Genomic DNA, 18,065 nt, shown 5'->3' with positions numbered 1-18,065 from the left:
GTTGAAAAATATGTCACAGTCCCTTGAAAAAAGGGCGACCTTGTATGGAAAACAGAAGTGTGAAGAAAAGTCTTGAGAAACATGGACATTTTCTTCTGTTTCTCCTCCGTAAATGATATCAACTGTCGGTCTTGGTCACGCACGAGGGTAGTTTAGTTCTGGAATAATCCGCGAGAAGATACAGAGTCAGGTTTAGTCACCGAGCGTCAAGCGGTGCGCGGCGGTACATATCGTTTTCCAGGACTCATCTGTTTTTAAGGCTTCATCGAATCTTATCGCAGGCCAGGGGACGTGGGGGAAGAAGGTGTTCGGCGATTGTTGATCTCGTGATAAATTAATAATTAATAATTAATATCAGACGGATGCTGTCTCAATCATCCCCAGAATCGGTATCGCTCTCCCACCCATCAATATAAGCCTCTGATAGCGTAGTGAGGCAATTCGATAATTCTTCGCGCTGGTCGAAGGGAACGTAGATCCCCACCGACTGCTGTAATTCTTTAAGGTACCCTCTTACTTTTGAAGATACAGATAGCGCCGCATGAACCTTGAGTGTTGTCCCTGGTAGCCCTTGGTCCGTGATTAGGTCGCGGGGGAAGGAGTCTAATGCTGGATATTCCAGTTGAGAGTCGAAACTAGCAACTATTTTAGTACCGTTTCGAAAATGTCCGGCCTCCCTGTCTATCTCCCCGCAACCTGGGGGAAGGCAAGGTAGAAATTGAGGGGATGGTTTTGAAAAACTTACCTCTGGGTGGTCGTATTCACAGACTGCACTGGATAATTTGAGGAACCAGACGGCTCGGCCGTTGAGTCTCGTCGAACTGAAATTTGATGGAATATCCTGCAGTCATGGGTTGACGCAAGGCCGCGAGGGGAAAGTTGAACATCAAACTGTTTCAGATTTTCTTGGAGTCTGTTCTCGGCGGTATCATCATCGTCGGCATGGCTGGCTTCAGGTTCATCCTTTTTATCAGTAGGTAACTCCTTTGTGCTGATGGTGGATTCAAGAGTATATATGTTCCGCGAATCTCTCGAAGCCGTTTCCCAAAGATCGAGCCTTTCATGTCCCCGCAGTCGAGTAGGAAGGCTGACACTCTCAAGTACCAACGATGCCAGGGCCGATGAGTACCATGCATGGCGAAGGTCTGGCTTCACATAAGATGGCAGTCTGCTTGGCAAGTCGGCCATGGGGATGAAAGCCGTGACTTGACTGCCCATCTCACTCAGTGATCTTGCCACGTTCGCTGAGGCAAGCTTACGCTTTTCCTGACCCTCGTAAATCAAAACATGATCCGAAGCCGGGATGGGATAAAAAAAAGAGGATGAAACAAAGATAAGAAGCAAACGAACTTACTCGTTGTGTGTTAGCTGATCCATGAAGAGCCCAGGTCCAGATACTCTTGCTTCCGTACTCGTCCTTCAGGCGGTCGACATAGCTCGCCGCGAAACCACCCCATGCATCGTCGACCCCGGAAAAAATCTGGATCCCCTTCAACTGGTCACATTCTTCCGCAAAGGGCCGGAAATCACGGTCCAAGAGGTCATGTTCTCTGTCCAAATCGGAAAAGAGAGTCTGCCCGGTGGACCAGGTCTCAAACGGCATCAGTTGAGAGCCAAGGTCGTACTCGTTGATTTGCTGTATGGAGCGTGGGCTGTAAAATACACGGTTAAAATCGGACCAGTACCTGACTGTTTCTGCTGCCAGCTGGGGAACCGGTAAGCCCATGTCAAGGCATCTCTGATATTCACTCTGTGGTATCTTAGGTTGCTGCTGCAGAACGCCGTTCGTGTCCCTATGTCGTCATGTCAGTAAGTTAGGATATCAAAAGCCGCAGATATAGGGAAGGCTATAAAACCATTCCATATCTTGAAAATCAGGTCAAAAAAGAGGGTATAGTTCTCACCAGAGTCCGCTGTCCAGGCCAGGCTCATCCTGCTCAAGCTGATATAGAGCATTGTACTTGCGCAGTGTGCCAAACCCACCCTTTAGGTCGTAGATAAGGGTACGCGGGGTGAAGGTCTCTGTACCGTCTGCCCCTATTCCTCCACGGAAATGGATATCATGATTTACAGGAGACTGTTCACTCTCCGAGTACGTGAAGTAGGATTCCTAATATACATCAATCAGCTTTGCTACTCAACCAGCCGCGGGGTCAATATCAGATATCAGACACTCGTACCTGGGCATTCCAGAAGTGAGTAGCCACGTAGTTACTGCGCTGGCCTAGCTGGAGGGTGATTATCTCGTGCATTTTATCTTTCTTATTTACTCCCTTTCTCAGCTAGAGCCACCTTGTATAGGGAGATGACAAAAAAGGGCTGAGCTGAAGTTGTGGTCTTCAACTATGTGGGGATGTAGTTATGTAGGTTGTAAAATATCCTTGCCTTACACGAGGCTATGAGCACTTCTCAGGCCCGTCACTAGTTGTCAACCAACGTCAGAGGTAAAAGCAGTCATTCTTCACTTCTGCATCTCCTCGACTCGCTTCTTGCTCTTCTTGTTCTCGTTGCTTCGTCGTCCTCGTCGTCGAAAACAAGGCTTTGATGTTGATAGAAGAACGAGATAAAAAGGCGAGATAAAAGGTGGGCAGCCAGAGCATGACTAATCCAGCTATCCTTCACTCCTGATAGTTACTTGGATACGATAATCTGGATACTTGGATACCTGGACCAACATAGTATACAGAGTGCTCTATAGTATAAAGACTGAGGATGTGCAACTGTCGTGGAAAGATGTCATCCTTTGACTCAGATACCAAGGAACACATCGTCAGGAATTATTGACCCTGAAGCCCTTGCGGTTTACAAACATATGTTTGGATCATTTCCCATTCTGTAGTACAGTGAGCTAACTACAGCAGTACCCATTGCATCCATATAACTATCCCACCGGAAGAATTGCTGGATTCTATACACCAATTCTAGGATCGAAGGAGGGAGATTTCAGCCAACGGCGGGCGTGGATGGTGGAGCAAAGATATAACTATGAGAAATCCATATATGATCGCCGTCTGCACTGTGTATATACGGGATGACAAGAAATCTGATATTCAATCTAAAGTACGTGATGTTCGTTCAACGCGTAAAATGGTATTCATTATAACTAGTCCTATGCAGTCAGTGACTACGAGTAACTATAGGTACTAAATCTCTATCTCTCTGCTAAATACATGTATGTGTCCTCCTTGATAGAGGGCCTCTAACAGTAGTTTCTTTGACTTCTAGTATAGCTACACTCAAGCACTGTTAAGCCCCGTATATTATTTGTTTATATTAAAAAAGGCTTGTATCTCCTCCCTGTACCCTCGCTGCCAAATGTGGTGGCGCGGTACATCTTCGCATCGGTGTGACTTGGGCCTAACCGCCTAAACTAGCGCAGCCAACCTGGTGAGCTCATAGCAAACGCGAACAACAACAACAGCATCCTCAGTCTCTGTTTACATTCGGGCATTTCTTCTTCTTTTTCTTCGTCTTCTCCTGCACCCGGCGGTTTGCTGTCTCTAGCTAACGATATAGTCGCCCTCTTGCTCGTTATCAAACCCTCGATCGACCATACCAAGGGATGTGCAGCCCGTTTGTCCGCGATATCAGCAGCGGTAAGTGTGTAAATAAACAAGAGAACAACACGCCCGCCACCCGCACACACATTCAACCACCCACTGCTGATCTCCCTCTCCTTTCTCTCTCTCAAAGGCAATCGCAACGATACTTTCAACGTCGGGCCTAGCTAACCTGCTGCTGGACAGATAAATGCCCACCCCTCGAACCCCCCGTCGAACCCCCAACCGTGGGAGCGCGAAACAGACCCAGTTCAAGGAGATCAAGCCCCTCGATCTCGGTGAGGCCCTGGGGCCTCATGATTCAGCTAATGTGCGAGAAAAGGTCCGCAAGTGGCAGCAGCTCGGCGGAGGAGTCGTGATAGCGCCGGATGTCGGGGCCAGCAGTGACGAGGGTGAGAAGAGCCCGGCAGGGGCAGCAGCAACAGCAGCAGTAGGGGGAGGAGGAGGCACGAAGCTGAAGGAGACAAAGCAGGGCCCAAATAAGAGCCCGGCAGCAAGCAAACGGCCTACGACGCCCAAGGGCAAGGCTACTCCGGAGCCAGACCGGAAGACGAAGAGCCCTACAAAGACAAAGATCACGCCGCGGACAACACCCCGGTCTACCCCTAGAACGACTCCCAAGAAGCGGGTTGTCAGCGATGCCCACTGGCGGAGGAACAGGTCTCCTCCTCCTCCCAGCTCCAGTGCCCCATCGTCCGCGCATGCTACCCCGACCAGACGTAAAGATGTGCTGCAGCGGTACGAGGAGGCCAGGGAGAAGGCAGCCAGGTCGTCTGGTGTCAAGGACGGTGACGGAATAGCGGTCTACCCGGGGCCATTACGGGTGCCCGAGCCTCTAAAGACTGCCTCGTCTGCATGGAGCTCTGATGTAGGCTCTTCCGCTGGCGAAACGGCGCCAGAATATAGTGGCCGTGAGAGGGCTTCTTCCTCGCCCCAAAAGCGTACGCCAAAGAGGACCCTGAGACCGAATTACTGCGTCAACGATGATAAGCCTCGTCTGGGTTCTCCCAGGGGGAAGATCCAGTCCCCAGACATCCCTCGAGCAAGCAGCCCGCGCAAGAAACCGCCTTCACCAAAGCAGGCCGAGTCTCCTCGAGCAAGCAGCCCACGCAAGAAACCGCCTTCGCCGAAGCAGCCCGAGTCTCCTCCAGAACCAGCTCCCGCAAAGCCTGAACGAGCTGAACCGGTTCGAAGAAGTGAAATCAGGCCGCATAATCTGCTTTCGGGAAACATCATCTCGCAGGTCATAGATGAATCCAAAAAGATGTTTGCCAGCATGAAACCACCAGAGCCAACACCGCCGCCCCAGCAACATCACCCGCCATCGGGACCCTCAATGCCCCATGGGTCCAAGGTCGAGGCCTGGCTGTCCTCTACGGCTAATGCGGACCCCTTTGTTGATGATAATGGTTCAACCATCAGCGCACCAGCGCCCCTGAGATCTACGACTACCAGGTCTTCTCCTCCACGCAGGGACCATTCTGATAGTGACTCTGAGCAGGAGATCACGAAGAAACGTCCATCTCCTTCGGCATCAGACAGCAAAAGACAACAAAAACAACAGCAACCACAACAACAGCCACCTAGCAAACATGTCAAAGGAAAATACGACTATTCTGATGGAAGTGACAGTGACGAAACACATAGGGCCAAGTCACCCCCACACAGGAGAGAATCCAAGTCAGACATATCGGTAGACAGTGTCACTGATTCCCAGCCTTCTACTCTCAAGAGAGGGAAATCTTCGAGATCACGACGGCAGTTGAGCGCCTCCACAGAGGCAGAGAGGATGTCCAAGCTGAGAGAATCAGTAGAAGAAGCCCTGCAAGGCTCCAACCTGGACAGGCCAATTTCTTCAGACGGGTCTGAGGTCTCAGCAGTAGATCGCCCGCCGCCCTTGATGCTGAAGAGGCCCTTCCCCGGCACGGGAGGCCATAGGCTGTCTACCATTGCATCCGTAGATACTCTAACATCAAGCACCAATACCAGCACCACTGCTAGGGATACCACAAACCCCCTCACCCAGTCTGAACTGACCTCCCAGCTTGGCGATGAGGATGATGCTGTCTCTGACTCTGAGAAGAGGGATAAGTTTGATCCCAGCTCCCTACCAGGCCCAAATCAGCCATTGAAGCGCCGCCTCACCAAGCATTCGGATCTCATGTCTGTCCTATCCATCCCCGGAGGCAGAAGCCGTAGCATACGGTCGGCAAGGAGCATACGCACAAACAGGAGTCGTCTTGCCAATGCAACTGTGAGCGATATCATGCGGGAGCTTGCATCAGACGAAGTGAAGTATATGCGTGAACTGAGAACCCTGGTCGGCGGCGTCATCCCTGTATTGTTGACTTCGATCCTCTCCCGGGCAGACTCAGCAATTGCCGCTGGCCTCTTTCGACGTTCGGCCGACCCGGCCGACCAGGAAAACTTCACTCGGCCCATTATAAACATGGGAGTTTCCCTTGAAAAGCTCAAGGCTCTTCACAAACGACTACCACTTAACAATGCTGACGCACTCCTATTGTGGGCCGCCAATGCCCAAAAGGTGTATGCAGACTATTTGAGTGCATGGAGGCTCGGGTTTCAGGACGTTATCGTCAATCTTGCACCGCCAGACCCTGATGACGCACTCAACGCAGAAACCCAGAGCTTGTGCGCTGGTATGGCACAAGATGAAAACGGCGATGTGATCGACGGGGATGGGGAGAGAGTAGACGTTGCATTCCTGCTAAAAAGACCGCTCGTCAGGTTGAAATACCTATCGAAGACGTTTAAGGGACTTAACTATGTCCAACCATCCCCCAAGGCAGAAGAAGTTGCAGAGGCTTACCAGACGCTCGTCACAGACGCTCGACGCAGAGCAAATGAGGAACGGTCCAGACTTGAAGATGATGCCGCAGCGAGCATAGACGCAACCAGAGCCCGTGATATACACACTCTAGCCATCCTCAAGGAAGTAGCAGTCAATCAGACCAGGAGAGTCCGTGCCCGCGATTTCTTTGACCTTTCCTTGCTACATTCTACAGGCCAGCAAATCGACTGCCGCGCTGAGTTACTACTGCGAGATAATCCGCCTGGTGAGGCTCCTGGTGGTGATCTCTTTATCTGCGAGGTTGACGAGACGGACCGCTGGCTTCTGTTCCCGCCAATTGATTGTACCTGCATTTCAGCCAGAAATGGGGATGAGCAGGGAGAGATTGTACTCATGGTTCGCGCATCTGCGGGGAATTCGACAGAGTGGTTTGAACTGTTGTCGTTCATAACGGATGATGAGCAGATCGGTTTCGAATGGGTGCAGATGCTTGGTCTTAATCCGGTTCCACCTAAGATCAATAGGTCTCTCAGCTTTGTTAACCGTGCGAAGGAGAGAAAGGAGAAACTCGCACTGGCACGTCAGGCTAGTAACAGCAGTGCCATTCCCATCCGTGACTATGACCCTTCTGAAGTTGATGTACCAATTGGAGAGCAGGCCACTGTGGTTGGTGAGGATATCGGACATAGTAGGGAGTCTACCAGTCATAAATACAAAACGGCCTCACCATTAACGCCCTCTCGCGGCTCAGGAGAATCTGCGGATTTGGCAAGCAGTGCCTCACAGTCGACACTGAAGAGATCCAAGGCAAATCGTCGATCGAAGTACGATTTCACTTCTCCTACCAGCCCGGTCTCCTCTGGGATTCTATCCCCCGACAATGAGCCGTCTACCAGAGCATCTTCACCTTCGATTTCTAAAGCAGACCGTCGTAGTCGTGATAGAACTCCATCGCCAACCTATAGTAATGGAGGCAAACAAGCGAAACGTCCAATTGCATCTCTGGTGCAACCTCACGGGCGCCGCTCCCTATCACCTGTACCATCATTGGAATTTCCCACAATTCCGAAGCTTAGGAAGAGTTCGCCCAAGAATTCTCCTCCTGCCTCGCCGAAGAACATACCTCTCCCCGCCTCCCCGGTACAAAAGCCAGAGGATAAGGTGGAACGAAGCCCGCTTAGCAAAGAGAGGAAATCTCTTGATAAGAGCGAAAGGCCAACCAGACTATTCAGTGACGAGCAAGCGTCCAGCGAGGACGTACCTTCACCGCCGCCACATAGCACAACTAGCCCAACACCGTCAAAACAGCTCAAGACCCCCGTTATCAGTCCGCCAGCACCACCGTATGCACGGCACCGCCGAACATCATCACCACTTAAGCACGAGTATGCCCCCTCAAGCGCCTCAGAGTCGTCAGGGTCAGATTCAAGTTCTATTAATCGATATGACGTTGACTCATCGTCTGAGACCTCAGACGAAGAACTGGAAGACGACGATATCCCAACTCCCTTACCACCCATCACCCGCCGTATTTCCAAACGGGCACCTCCTCCTTCTGAGCCTGTGGACGATACTCCTACAAATAGCCGACCAACTTCTGCACACCGATCCCCGCCAAAATCTATACATAGCTCATCTGACCGGGCGTCGAGAATTGTTGCATCCGTGTTTTACTGGCATGACAAAGGGTCTTGGGAGCCACTTCACCTTAATGAATGTAGTATTATCGTCACTCCCGGCTTGATTGAGGCATTTGAGATTGGCTCCGAACACTCTCGACCATCTAGCCGAGGCGATGGATCAGTTGCTGAATCTACTCGGCCCTCTGGTCGACCCTTAGTTGCTCTTGAACTTACTCCATTAGTGCCAATCCGACGTGGAACAGCTATCGATATAAGCATTCGCTCGCCCCCTACTGCACAATCTAAAGTTGCCTCTGGCAGCAATGTTATGTTCCGGTCCCGCAACCCGGACGATTGTGACAAACTCTACGGCCTTATCAACCACTCTCGCATCAACAATCCGACCTACATTGCATTGCAGAATGCTGTACCATACCCCAGCCAACCTAACTCAATCTCAAGACACAATTCCACCCGATCTACCAAAGGCGGTTGGTTTAGCAGTTTCTCGAAGAGCAGCTACCGCGCATCTACTGCACCACCTGCCTCTCTTGCAGCTGGAACGGAGAGCAGTGTCGGCACCATGTCCAGCGCTTTCTCTGCGCTCAAACGTTTCGGCGCTGGAAGCAAAATGTTTAGCATTGCGAGATCAACCCTTACTTCTCGCAATGGTCGTGATGACACAAGCCTATACACCACTACCTCAACCGGCTCGGGGTCAGGACGACGCATCTCCTCAACAAACCCTGAGACCGCAAAAATGGCAGCAGAGGGCGGAATTGGCTTGACAAATGCAAAAATACGTCTATACATCCGGGAATCAGCAGCGAAATGGCGAGATCTGGGAGCAGCAAGGCTTACCATTCTACCCGCAGACCCTGCTCCTTCAAATACTCCTCCCAATAACCCCGATGACCAAGACGCAAGCGGCGCTTCAAGCCCTCCATCCGGTTCTACTGGTGATCCTACTACTCCTCCCTCAACCGGTAGAACCGGTGCGCCAGTCAAAGACGAAAAGCGCATATTGATCCGAAGCAAAATCAGCGGCGAGACTCTGGTCGATGCATGCCTGGGCGAGAGTGCCTTTGAGCGAGTCGCTAGAACTGGAATCGCAGTATCTATCTGGGAAGAATACGATGGAATTGCAAAAGAAGGCGGCGTTGTTGGTGGATGTTTTAAAGTGTACATGATTCAGATGAAGGGCGAAGCTGAGGCTGCATATACCTTTGGCCTTGTTGGCAAGCTGAGATATTAATTGCTATAGATTGCCTTTTCTTCCCCTTGCTTTTATCTTCGAACAATCTCTGTTTATTTGTGATAGCGTACAATCGTGTTCTTTTTTTATTCATGATCTGCCGATTATAGCATTATACCTCTATCCAGTTCTTAATCCCCTTTCCTACTTCGAAGCAGAAGATGAACATACACGAGAATTTGAGTTATGGATAAATCTTAGTGAATTAGCAATGAGTTCTATTTATTGCAGTTAATAGCTAGCTTATAATTATCCTAATGGAAGGATTATTAAACCTTTATATCCGATACATTTCTAGTCCTGTTCGTCACACATCACAAGGCATAATATAATTAATGAACAAGCCACCCCTAATCAACTAGCAACGGAGCATTACCAAAGCCATTTTTCTTGAAGAGATACCCCACTCCACTGCCCTCTTCTTTGAGCAGTGAATATAGAACTTCATCCCCAATACTAGCTTCAATAGTGGCTTTTGCATCACAGGTAGCATCGTTCATATCAACTTCGTCTCCAGTGCTCAACAAGGCAGTATCAATATGGGAGTACTGCATCAAGAACCGCTTTTTGGCCTTCTCATAGGCTCTCTGTTGTTTGGATGAAGGTCGAGGTGCCTCGGATATCTTGAGTTCAGACGCTTTCATCAACTTAGGAAGATCCAGGAACTCGCCGTCTGAATCCTCTAGCTCATCATCTTCATCCCCAGAGGAAGAAACGGAGCCAGATCTAGCACTGGGATCATCTTCCTCTTTGATGTGTTTAGGTATCTCTCCCCGACCACCACACTCGCATCCTAGTAACTCGTGAGTTTGGCATTTGGAATTTTCGTCCAGGCGGAATAGATCTTTTAACTCCTCTTGTGAAAAATGAGCTATCCCGCCTTTTTGATCCATAACACTATCTGCCAAACCAAGCTTGGTAACTTGTCGCTGCCATATCTTTTCTTCTATCCCACCTTTTAGCAGAAGGCGGTAGATGTGACAGTGTCGTTTCTGACCATCTCGATGAATTCGCGCCATTGCTTGGATATCAGTTGCTGGGTTCCAGTCCACATCGAAAAGGACAAGTCTGCTGGCTCCAATCAGGTTCAGCCCTGTACCGCCTGCCTTTGCAGAAAGCAAGAATGCAAAGCAAGATGAAGGTGGAGAGCGATTGAAATCGTCTACGAGAGCTTGACGTTTCGAGGCAGGGGTAGAGCCGTCCAGACGCAGGAATGGGAGGTCTAGTGAAGTAAGGAGATTCGCCAGCAGATTCAAGGTAGAGGTATAGTTGGACACCAGGACCACTTTTTCTGTTGTTTTGCTTTGCAGGTTATAGAGTAATTGGTCGAGAACCCTAATTTTCCCACTGGAACCTGCAACAAGGCAACGATGAATATTGGGCTGCAAAGATGAAATAAATGCACTCATCGATGTGTCCTCGGCTTTGCCATTGTCCTCTAGCTTAGGCTTAAGCAGGGAAGGGCTATTGCATACTTTCTTCAGAATAGTGATAAGTTGCAACGCACTTTCAGAGTTCTTCAACACAGACTGGAACAGAGGGGAGGCGAGGACATGTTGGTATACATTTCTCTGGGCAGAAGTAGGGTTGCAGAACAAGATATATTCTGTTTTTGGCGGCAGGTGTTTTGAAAGGATATCAGCTGTCCGGCGAAGGATAAATGGAGACGTCAACTCCGCCAACTCTTCACTTCTAGCCTTCCCCTTTTCAACGACCTTCTTAGGTGCATTTGGCTGTCTAGCCGCAACAATTGGGCCATCGAATTCTCTCATAAATGACTTAAACGTCCCTAGAAGCGCGGGGTTGACGAAATCTACCATGGCAAAGAATTCGCTCAATTCGTTCTGGATCGGTGTTCCAGACAAAATGATACGGCGCGAAGTGTTAAGCGATTGAATCGCTTGGGCACTTTTATTCTGGACGGTTTTCAGCCGATGGCCCTCGTCAGCAATAACAATGTCTATCCCAGGCCCTTTTGTAAGCTGTTCTTGCACAGAACGTAGCCTCTCATAACCGATGATCATGACACTGTAGCTTCTTCCCATAGTGAAGTCTGACAACCGGTTTCTGCTGCCGTCAGCGACGAACACGCCAATGCGGTCGCTTCCCAGCCATTTCTTGAACTCTTTTTTCCAGTTGTTAATGAGGGTAACTGGACAAACAATCAGGGCCTTCTTAATGACGGGCTGGGAGCCGTATATAGGATTCTGCTTAAGTAGAGTCCATATCAAAGCAATTGTCTGTAGAGTCTTTCCTAGACCCATTTCGTCAGCCAGGATGGCCCCTTCGCCATTGAAAGGTCGCAGCCCCATAACACACTCATACAGGAACTTAACACCCTCCCTCTGGTGTTCTCGTAGATGCCTTCCTATTATCGGATCAACCACAACATCTACTATCTGCTTCCCAAGAGGGACTGAATTGGGCCGTTGCATTACGACGGAGCCAGGCAGAGTAGGGTCATGTCTAGGGGTAGGTAGCTGCCCGTTTGATCTCGGCATTAGCACGGTAGACTCTTTCAAAGGATTCTTAAAAGAATTATTCATGGCAGCACTGTGGGGTGCAGACACATTAAGTGTCTTTGACTCCTTCAATTCATTCAAGGAAATTTTGGCCCCAGGCTTTGAGAGGGTATAACGCGCATTTGGAGCAGTTGTGAGCGGAACAACTGGAGTAGTAATCTGGTTTTTTCCAGCTCTCTTTAAAGAAGATGTTTCGATCCTTGAAGGACGGCTGGAAAGGTATTCTTTCTTGCTAAGTACGGAGTCCACTTCGACATCTTTGCCTCCTATTGATAATGTGGCTCCGGGTTCTAGACTAGAAAGCTTCAATATAGCTTTCCCCATCTCCTTTCCAGATATGTCTTGTAGATAGCCGTAACCTCCGCGGACAACGATAATCCCATCTCCATCCCACGTTTTATTCTTTTTGGCAGTAGGTTTGCGCCTAAGGTAAACACAAATTGGACGGTTAGCTGCATTCACTTGATAACCCTTTCAATAGCACATAACTTGGATAAATGCTAAGGATAACCAGATATTTACCAGAGTACGTTATAGTATATCTCATCTTCCCCAGAGTTGATTACTATCTCCTTATCCTCTTCAATGCCGCTAACAACCTTCCTCCGTTTGCGCAAAGGTTCGTCGTTTTGGGGAGCTGCCGTTGAAGGTTGTGATTGTCTGGGGAGTGGAGGGCGGAAGGGCTTAAAGGTCATTGCGTCAGTCTCTTAAGTATGAAAGCAGTCGTCTTAGCATAATATTTCGATGTTTCCCTTCGGTCGTCGCGTAGTTAAATATCATCATGAAAATGCCGTCAGGTTCACGTTTATAAGCGTCAACTAATTTAAGCGTAAGCACGTCAAGAGACGCGAAGACACGTGATTTTTATTATTACATAATCATTGTTTCCAGCTAACGAGCTAACTGTATGTAGTTAAGTCTGTTTCTAGAGTAACTCAGCTACTCCTTACTTCTGTTTTATAAACACTGGACCTTATGCCTAAGCTACCTTTCACTCCATCAGTCTTGATTCTTCCTTTGGATCACGACTGTCCTGACCTCGACACTCTCGCGTGGAACGCTAGAGCTGTCGTGTTTCGGAAGATCAAAAGCGCTGTGAGGCAACCCTTTTGTTTTTTTACGTACGTGAGCATTCCGGCATGACACACGAAGAAATTCTAGAGAGAGGTAACTAGTCAAGTGTCTTACCTGATATGGTTCCATCAGCAGCATCACTGTCCCACGAGACGAACACAAACACCTCTTTGGGGCTTTGGTGACTCAAATAGTACCATTGGTGGTCTGGCTGGTCCTTGAGAAGGTACATCTCTCCGTCAAAACGCTCTGAAGGGCGATCCACGGCCACTAGATCATTCGTGCTGACGGTGCCAGGGGCACAAAACGCAAGCGGCGTGTCTTCAACTCGAGGGCACAGGGGACGCCAGACACTTTAAAAAATTTCGGTTAGTTTGTTTGAGGGTGATTGATACCACAGTCCGATGGGAGGGGAAGGGGGAAGCCTGGTTACTTACTTGACTATACGGACGCGCCAGTTGATGCCTCCGTCAAGGTAAGTATGGGCTTCCTTCTCGCTCAAATAACGCCTGACTCGCCGTGGCCCGCAGTCTCTAGAAACGTCTGGGCTGGAGGTTAGGAGAGGCGGTAATTAACTAGTTAAAAGAAGGCTTGTGTCCCTACCGACATGTGCTCGATAAGAAGGGAGGTCTGGTTCTCGGAATGTGCCTGGAGAGTAAGCTTCGAGCTTTTCCACGCTTTCGTGGCTTCTTCTGAACTGCATTCTGATTCAGCATACAATGAATCTTTCTCTTTTTTTTTTTGGGATCGGTGGTTTTCTACATGGTTCTTACCCGTACGTCATATGCGACCACGCAATCCGCCTGATATAAACGTTCTAGCAGTTCAACAGTCTCATGAACATATGTATTATTGTTGTCTTCCTGCTGAACGCTGTTGAGATGCCTGCTCTCATGGTTGACTAGATGGAATAAATCTGGTCCCAATACCTTGTCTGGATCTGTTGTCCGGAGGTCTTTGATCACCCGAGTACGTTCAACGAAGTTTACATTTGTCTGCGGACACTCACTGTCCAGCCCGTGGCTGAGAATCAAGTATGGCTTTTCGTGCCTCCACTTGGGCTCGTCTTCGATGAAACGCAATGTAGCATTTACAGCGTCGACGTCGGAGGCAGAAGGCATCTTCACCAACGAGGGCCAGCAAAAGGATAAGGAGACTGCAGATGAGGACGCGATGTAGCCACAGATGACGAATGCGAAGGGGGAAGCTGAGAACTGTTATCCCAAGATGACACTTACACGGGGCGGGGGAGCGCAATCGCAATAGTAATATAGATGTATTGTTGGCCGAAAGGCACACGGCAGGGATGCCCCAAGCCTCACGCTATATTACGAGCGGCCTGCTCAAAGGTACATGTACATGTACATGTATGCATGCGTGGAAGTGGTGGTATCCGCATAGTTACCCAGGTACTATTGAGGTGTTTACCTCGTAGTTCACTATCACTCGGAACCGAGTTAGGCCCGGGCTGGCTGTGTTAATGCAGAACTAAAAAGCAACGCTGCTTACTTACATAGCAGCAGCAAGTGACAAGGATAATCGCATTTTCTAACAGTTAAACTATGCAAGTAAGTAAGTACACAACTTCAAGGCTGCATGTGAGTAGAAGCTGCTGCTAATTGGCTGCCTCTGTCTTAGGGCCTCCACGTCATAGTCCCTGCAGATATCAGATATTCAGTGATTCAGTCAGTGATGCCGTGCCCAAACCGCCACAATCACCAGCTGGGGGTCACACTGTTGCCGATCTTCTTCAGGGCAACTCAACTCATGGTTCGAGAATCCCAGAATGGCTGCTGGTGCCCGAAGTTTGAGTGGTTTTACACGTTAATTCGACGTTGAGCTATAAAAAGCAATATTGGCTACTATTCAGTGATACCCGCGGAATTGATGGAATTGATGAGGATAGGGGCATTCGCTGGCATTTGAAGTCGATGTCTGCAAGCCCTGCCCAAAACAGCACGCATGACACGGCTTTGCTAGTGACTACGATGTTGTTGTTGCACAAGACTGCACTTTTCAACTCCTCTTATCAAATCCCCCTGAGGGAGGGCGCTCAATACTGCTCAAAACATATAATAGCGGATAAGGGGCGCGATGCTGTATGGGGCCGTACCTTGTAGTACATGAGAGACAAGTCTTCTAGCATGGTGTCGCAAATATTCAACAACAGATGTTCGCAACTGCTCACGTTGGCTGTGTGCTTCTACGCTGCCAACGTGAGCGCGTCAAATTACTCCTCGATTGTGGATATTTGGCCCGACATGGCAAACTTGTCTGCGGAGCCCAGACAACCCGGTGTCAGTTACATTACTGGCGGCTTATCCTTGTTTCATTGTTGCAAAATCGCTCTCAACGCGTCTGTGCAAATTGAAGACGGGCGGTTAAGCTTTGTTCCCGGCCAAACGTTCCTTCACGGTGATCCTCAGGTTTTTGCTGGATATCCAAACCCGTGCAATGGGTAAGTAAGTGTGCGAATGATAGTATTGAAAAGGCTCCGCCAGACGGGAGGGAAATGGAAGAGCCCTGGCTGATTTGGGTATATAGGCCTCCATATACTGGATATGAAGCAAGCGTACCACAGGGAACCATCAGTTATTCCTGGTGTGCGGAAAGATGCCCGGGCTGGCAACGCATCGACCTGCACGATGTGAAAGCATGGGTTCAACAGATGCTCTCCTACACTCTGCCAGCAGCCATCTTCAGCACAAACATACCGCGTCGTCGACAGCTCCGTATCCCTAGCCAATACTTTCCCCGCTTGACTTTTCTCTCGTTTCTGTCCCTGGCATACAAGCTTCCTATTGCGACCTTCTTAGCCACTGTAGACGTAGTCCTGTGGTTGGTCGTCGTCTTTTGTCTTTCGGGGCCGATGATGTTGTCTGGCCTATACGGGAGCTTACTGGATCACAAAGTACTTCGACAGCTGGCCACAAATTCAACTTTGAGATCGTTGACATTCAAGCAACGATGCCATCTTACAATGATTCTACCACTTGGGAGCCTTGACCAGAAGCCTGCCTGGGAAGCCTCGGTGTCTGTTGTGAAGAGGCTTCCAGACCTGACAGCCGTAGCAACCGATAGAGACCGGCTTGTTGGCAGGAAGATACGAATGCTGTTGCAAACCCAGCAGATGTTTGGCTCCGCGCTAGGTATTGGGGTGCTTTTCTTCATCTCGGCCTTCATCTACGCATGCTTGGAACTGCAAGACAATCTCGGCGGGTCGTATGTATACCACGAGCAGCTCACTAGTGCTGAGGGGCGTCTTATTTGGGCTGACGAAGTTTTGTAGGGTCTTCTCTCATAATCTAGCTTTCGGGATCTTCTGGATGGTAATTCCTCACGTTGCCATCATCGCCAATATGACGCTTATGAGCTCGGATCTGACTTCTTGGGATCTCGTGGCCCTCGAACATGTCCCAGAAAGTCATCAGGTGGACCCTCAGCTTCGCAAAGGGGAGGGAATCTGGCATCGGGTGCTGAGGCATTTTGGATTGTGCTCCAGAGATACCTCCGCATTATCTTACAAAGTGGCCTGGCAATGGGACCAGGGGCGCTGTAAGATGGGTTGGGTGGAAAGGTATATCGAGGAATACCCTAGGTTGGGGCGCAGTCTACGTACACAACTTCGCATCAGTTCTCTTGAGATGGTGTGCTCCATCTGGCTTCCGGCTCTGTTCATACTTTTGGTTCCTAGCGCCCTGGGATGCTTGATCAGGTACGTCAGTGTTTTGCGCCAACGAGTTAATATCAATATCAATATAGTTAACTAATTCGGAAAACAGTGCGACGACACCGTTGGTGGGAATCGGCTGTAAGTCGATCATCCCTATCGTATACCTCGCAGCGCAGTTCTGTCTCATGGCTCTCTGGCAACTAGGAGTCTCTCCGACAGCTCATTTCTCAAGAGGTCCTAGGTGGTTAGGCGGAGTGCTCCGTGTGTTCTATGTTCTTTTCGCTTTCGCGGCCGGTGTTGCATCTGTAGGGGGTACAAGTAAGACGCCTTACCACATCTCATCTTTAAATTTGCAACTCACAACTCAATAACTAGTCGCCGTCGACCTTGGAATGACAAATAACTGTCTATGCCTAATTCCGGTAAGTGTACATCTCGCCTTACTGTTAAGCAGTCATACGCTAACTAACAATTTCAAGATGTCTCAATGGATGAAGCGGTTTGACCCTTCAGCCGTGACATTTTTAAGCTCAAACGTTAATGAAGGAAAGTATTATGCATCTCAGTTCTGGCTCAACTGCGGCATTGCCACTGCAGCTTTTCTCTTCGCAATGATGTACCTTGGATGGTGGTGGTCAAGGAGTTTGTGGACGCAATTCTACGCTCTGTGCGACGAGATCAGCGGGTCGTTAGAAAAAATGCCCCGACAGAGGACGATATAAGAGTCTCGCTTGTAGCGAATGAATTTGAGCTTTAACTTTGACTGATGATAGAGCTGCCCAAAAGATAAGAACCGTGTTCAAAGGGTACAGGATTCCAACAACTGAGATTCACCAAAGGCCTCCTTCCCCCTCATACTGCGGAAATTTCCTCCATGCAAGCCAAACCGCTCGGTATAGAGATTGGGAAACAGCTCTAGGACGCAGTGCTTTCATCTTGGTCCCAAACTACCCGGACGGAGCGTTCTTTCTGGCCACCGGACTGGACATTCTTCGGCTGTGTCAACTTCGCAACCTTCTTCCAAGGCTGGTGGCGGCCATCGTTGGTGGTTTGGGTTGGTTCCATGTTTGAGCTATGATGATTTTCGGTCACTGGAGGGTTCAACCATATTGAAATTTGAAATGACACCTACATGAACGAGTCTGCGGTGCAGTTAGTTTTTGACAATTTCAGGGAGAATGAATTGATATAAAAGTTGGCTTTCTGGTTGCTGGTTGCTAGAGGGTGAGACTCCTGTGGAGGTTGCGGCTCACTTATGTAGCAGGAAGTTGACTATAGAAGTCGTTGCCACTCAAGGTATCAAGGGTCTATCTATATTTATTCATTGGCGCTAACTATCAAACAAACAGATCATCACTGCTCAGCCCAGGAAATAAATTGATTGCTGCGGCTTGACGTGTGCATTGGTGATTCAACGCGCCTGCTGACCTGACCGGCACCCTTAGTGATGCATCGTACTATGGTAGAGGACACTGTAACTACATGAAGGGGGCTGCTCAGATAACTCGGACAAGCGTTGCCCTGGCTGGTGGTGGTGTGGTCTTACA

At 49.3% G+C, this 18,065-nt stretch overlaps 5 protein-coding genes across 5 annotated transcripts; 2 read left to right on the top strand and 3 right to left on the bottom strand.

The window, feature by feature from the left end:
• Nucleotides 1-370: 370 nt before the first annotated feature.
• On the bottom strand, nt 371-2,252 carry MGYG_07034 (DML1; the record flags this gene model as incomplete). Its single annotated transcript, XM_003170989.1, has 5 exons — nt 371-635; nt 746-1,266; nt 1,355-1,793; nt 1,905-2,110; nt 2,181-2,252. The coding sequence occupies 5 exons, from the start codon at nt 2,250-2,252 to the stop codon at nt 371-373; spliced, it is 1,503 nt and encodes a 500-aa protein (XP_003171037.1).
• A 1,498-nt stretch (nt 2,253-3,750) lies between these two features.
• On the top strand, nt 3,751-9,249 carry MGYG_07033 (hypothetical protein; the record flags this gene model as incomplete). The annotated part of the gene is made up of 1 exon (XM_003170988.1): nt 3,751-9,249. The coding sequence occupies one exon, from the start codon at nt 3,751-3,753 to the stop codon at nt 9,247-9,249; it is 5,499 nt and encodes a 1,832-aa protein (XP_003171036.1).
• Nucleotides 9,250-9,599: 350 nt separating this feature from the next.
• Nucleotides 9,600-12,466, bottom strand: MGYG_07032 (DNA repair and recombination protein RAD54; the record flags this gene model as incomplete). Its single annotated transcript, XM_003170987.1, has 2 exons — nt 9,600-12,195; nt 12,294-12,466. The coding sequence occupies 2 exons, from the start codon at nt 12,464-12,466 to the stop codon at nt 9,600-9,602; spliced, it is 2,769 nt and encodes a 922-aa protein (XP_003171035.1).
• Nucleotides 12,467-12,770: 304 nt separating this feature from the next.
• MGYG_07031 (hypothetical protein) lies at nt 12,771-13,966 on the bottom strand (the record flags this gene model as incomplete). The annotated part of the gene is made up of 5 exons (XM_003170986.1): nt 12,771-12,877; nt 12,960-13,198; nt 13,283-13,388; nt 13,449-13,542; nt 13,619-13,966. The coding sequence occupies 5 exons, from the start codon at nt 13,964-13,966 to the stop codon at nt 12,771-12,773; spliced, it is 894 nt and encodes a 297-aa protein (XP_003171034.1).
• Nucleotides 13,967-14,968: 1,002 nt separating this feature from the next.
• MGYG_07030 (hypothetical protein) lies at nt 14,969-17,899 on the top strand (the record flags this gene model as incomplete). Its single annotated transcript, XM_003170985.1, has 9 exons — nt 14,969-15,303; nt 15,390-16,103; nt 16,135-16,575; nt 16,628-16,698; nt 16,768-16,836; nt 16,894-16,955; nt 16,998-17,218; nt 17,292-17,572; nt 17,787-17,899. 9 exons carry the CDS (start codon nt 14,969-14,971, stop codon nt 17,897-17,899), a joined length of 2,307 nt encoding a protein of 768 aa, XP_003171033.1.
• Nucleotides 17,900-18,065: the final 166 nt, after the last annotated feature.

The sequence above is a fragment of the Nannizzia gypsea genome, genomic scaffold (assembly GCF_000150975.2).
Source record: "Nannizzia gypsea CBS 118893 supercont1.6 genomic scaffold, whole genome shotgun sequence".
Classification (NCBI taxonomy): Eukaryota; Fungi; Ascomycota; class Eurotiomycetes; order Onygenales; family Arthrodermataceae; genus Nannizzia; species Nannizzia gypsea.
The sequence above is the reverse complement of the archived record's forward strand: the minus strand, read 5'-3'. Positions and strand labels throughout refer to the sequence as shown.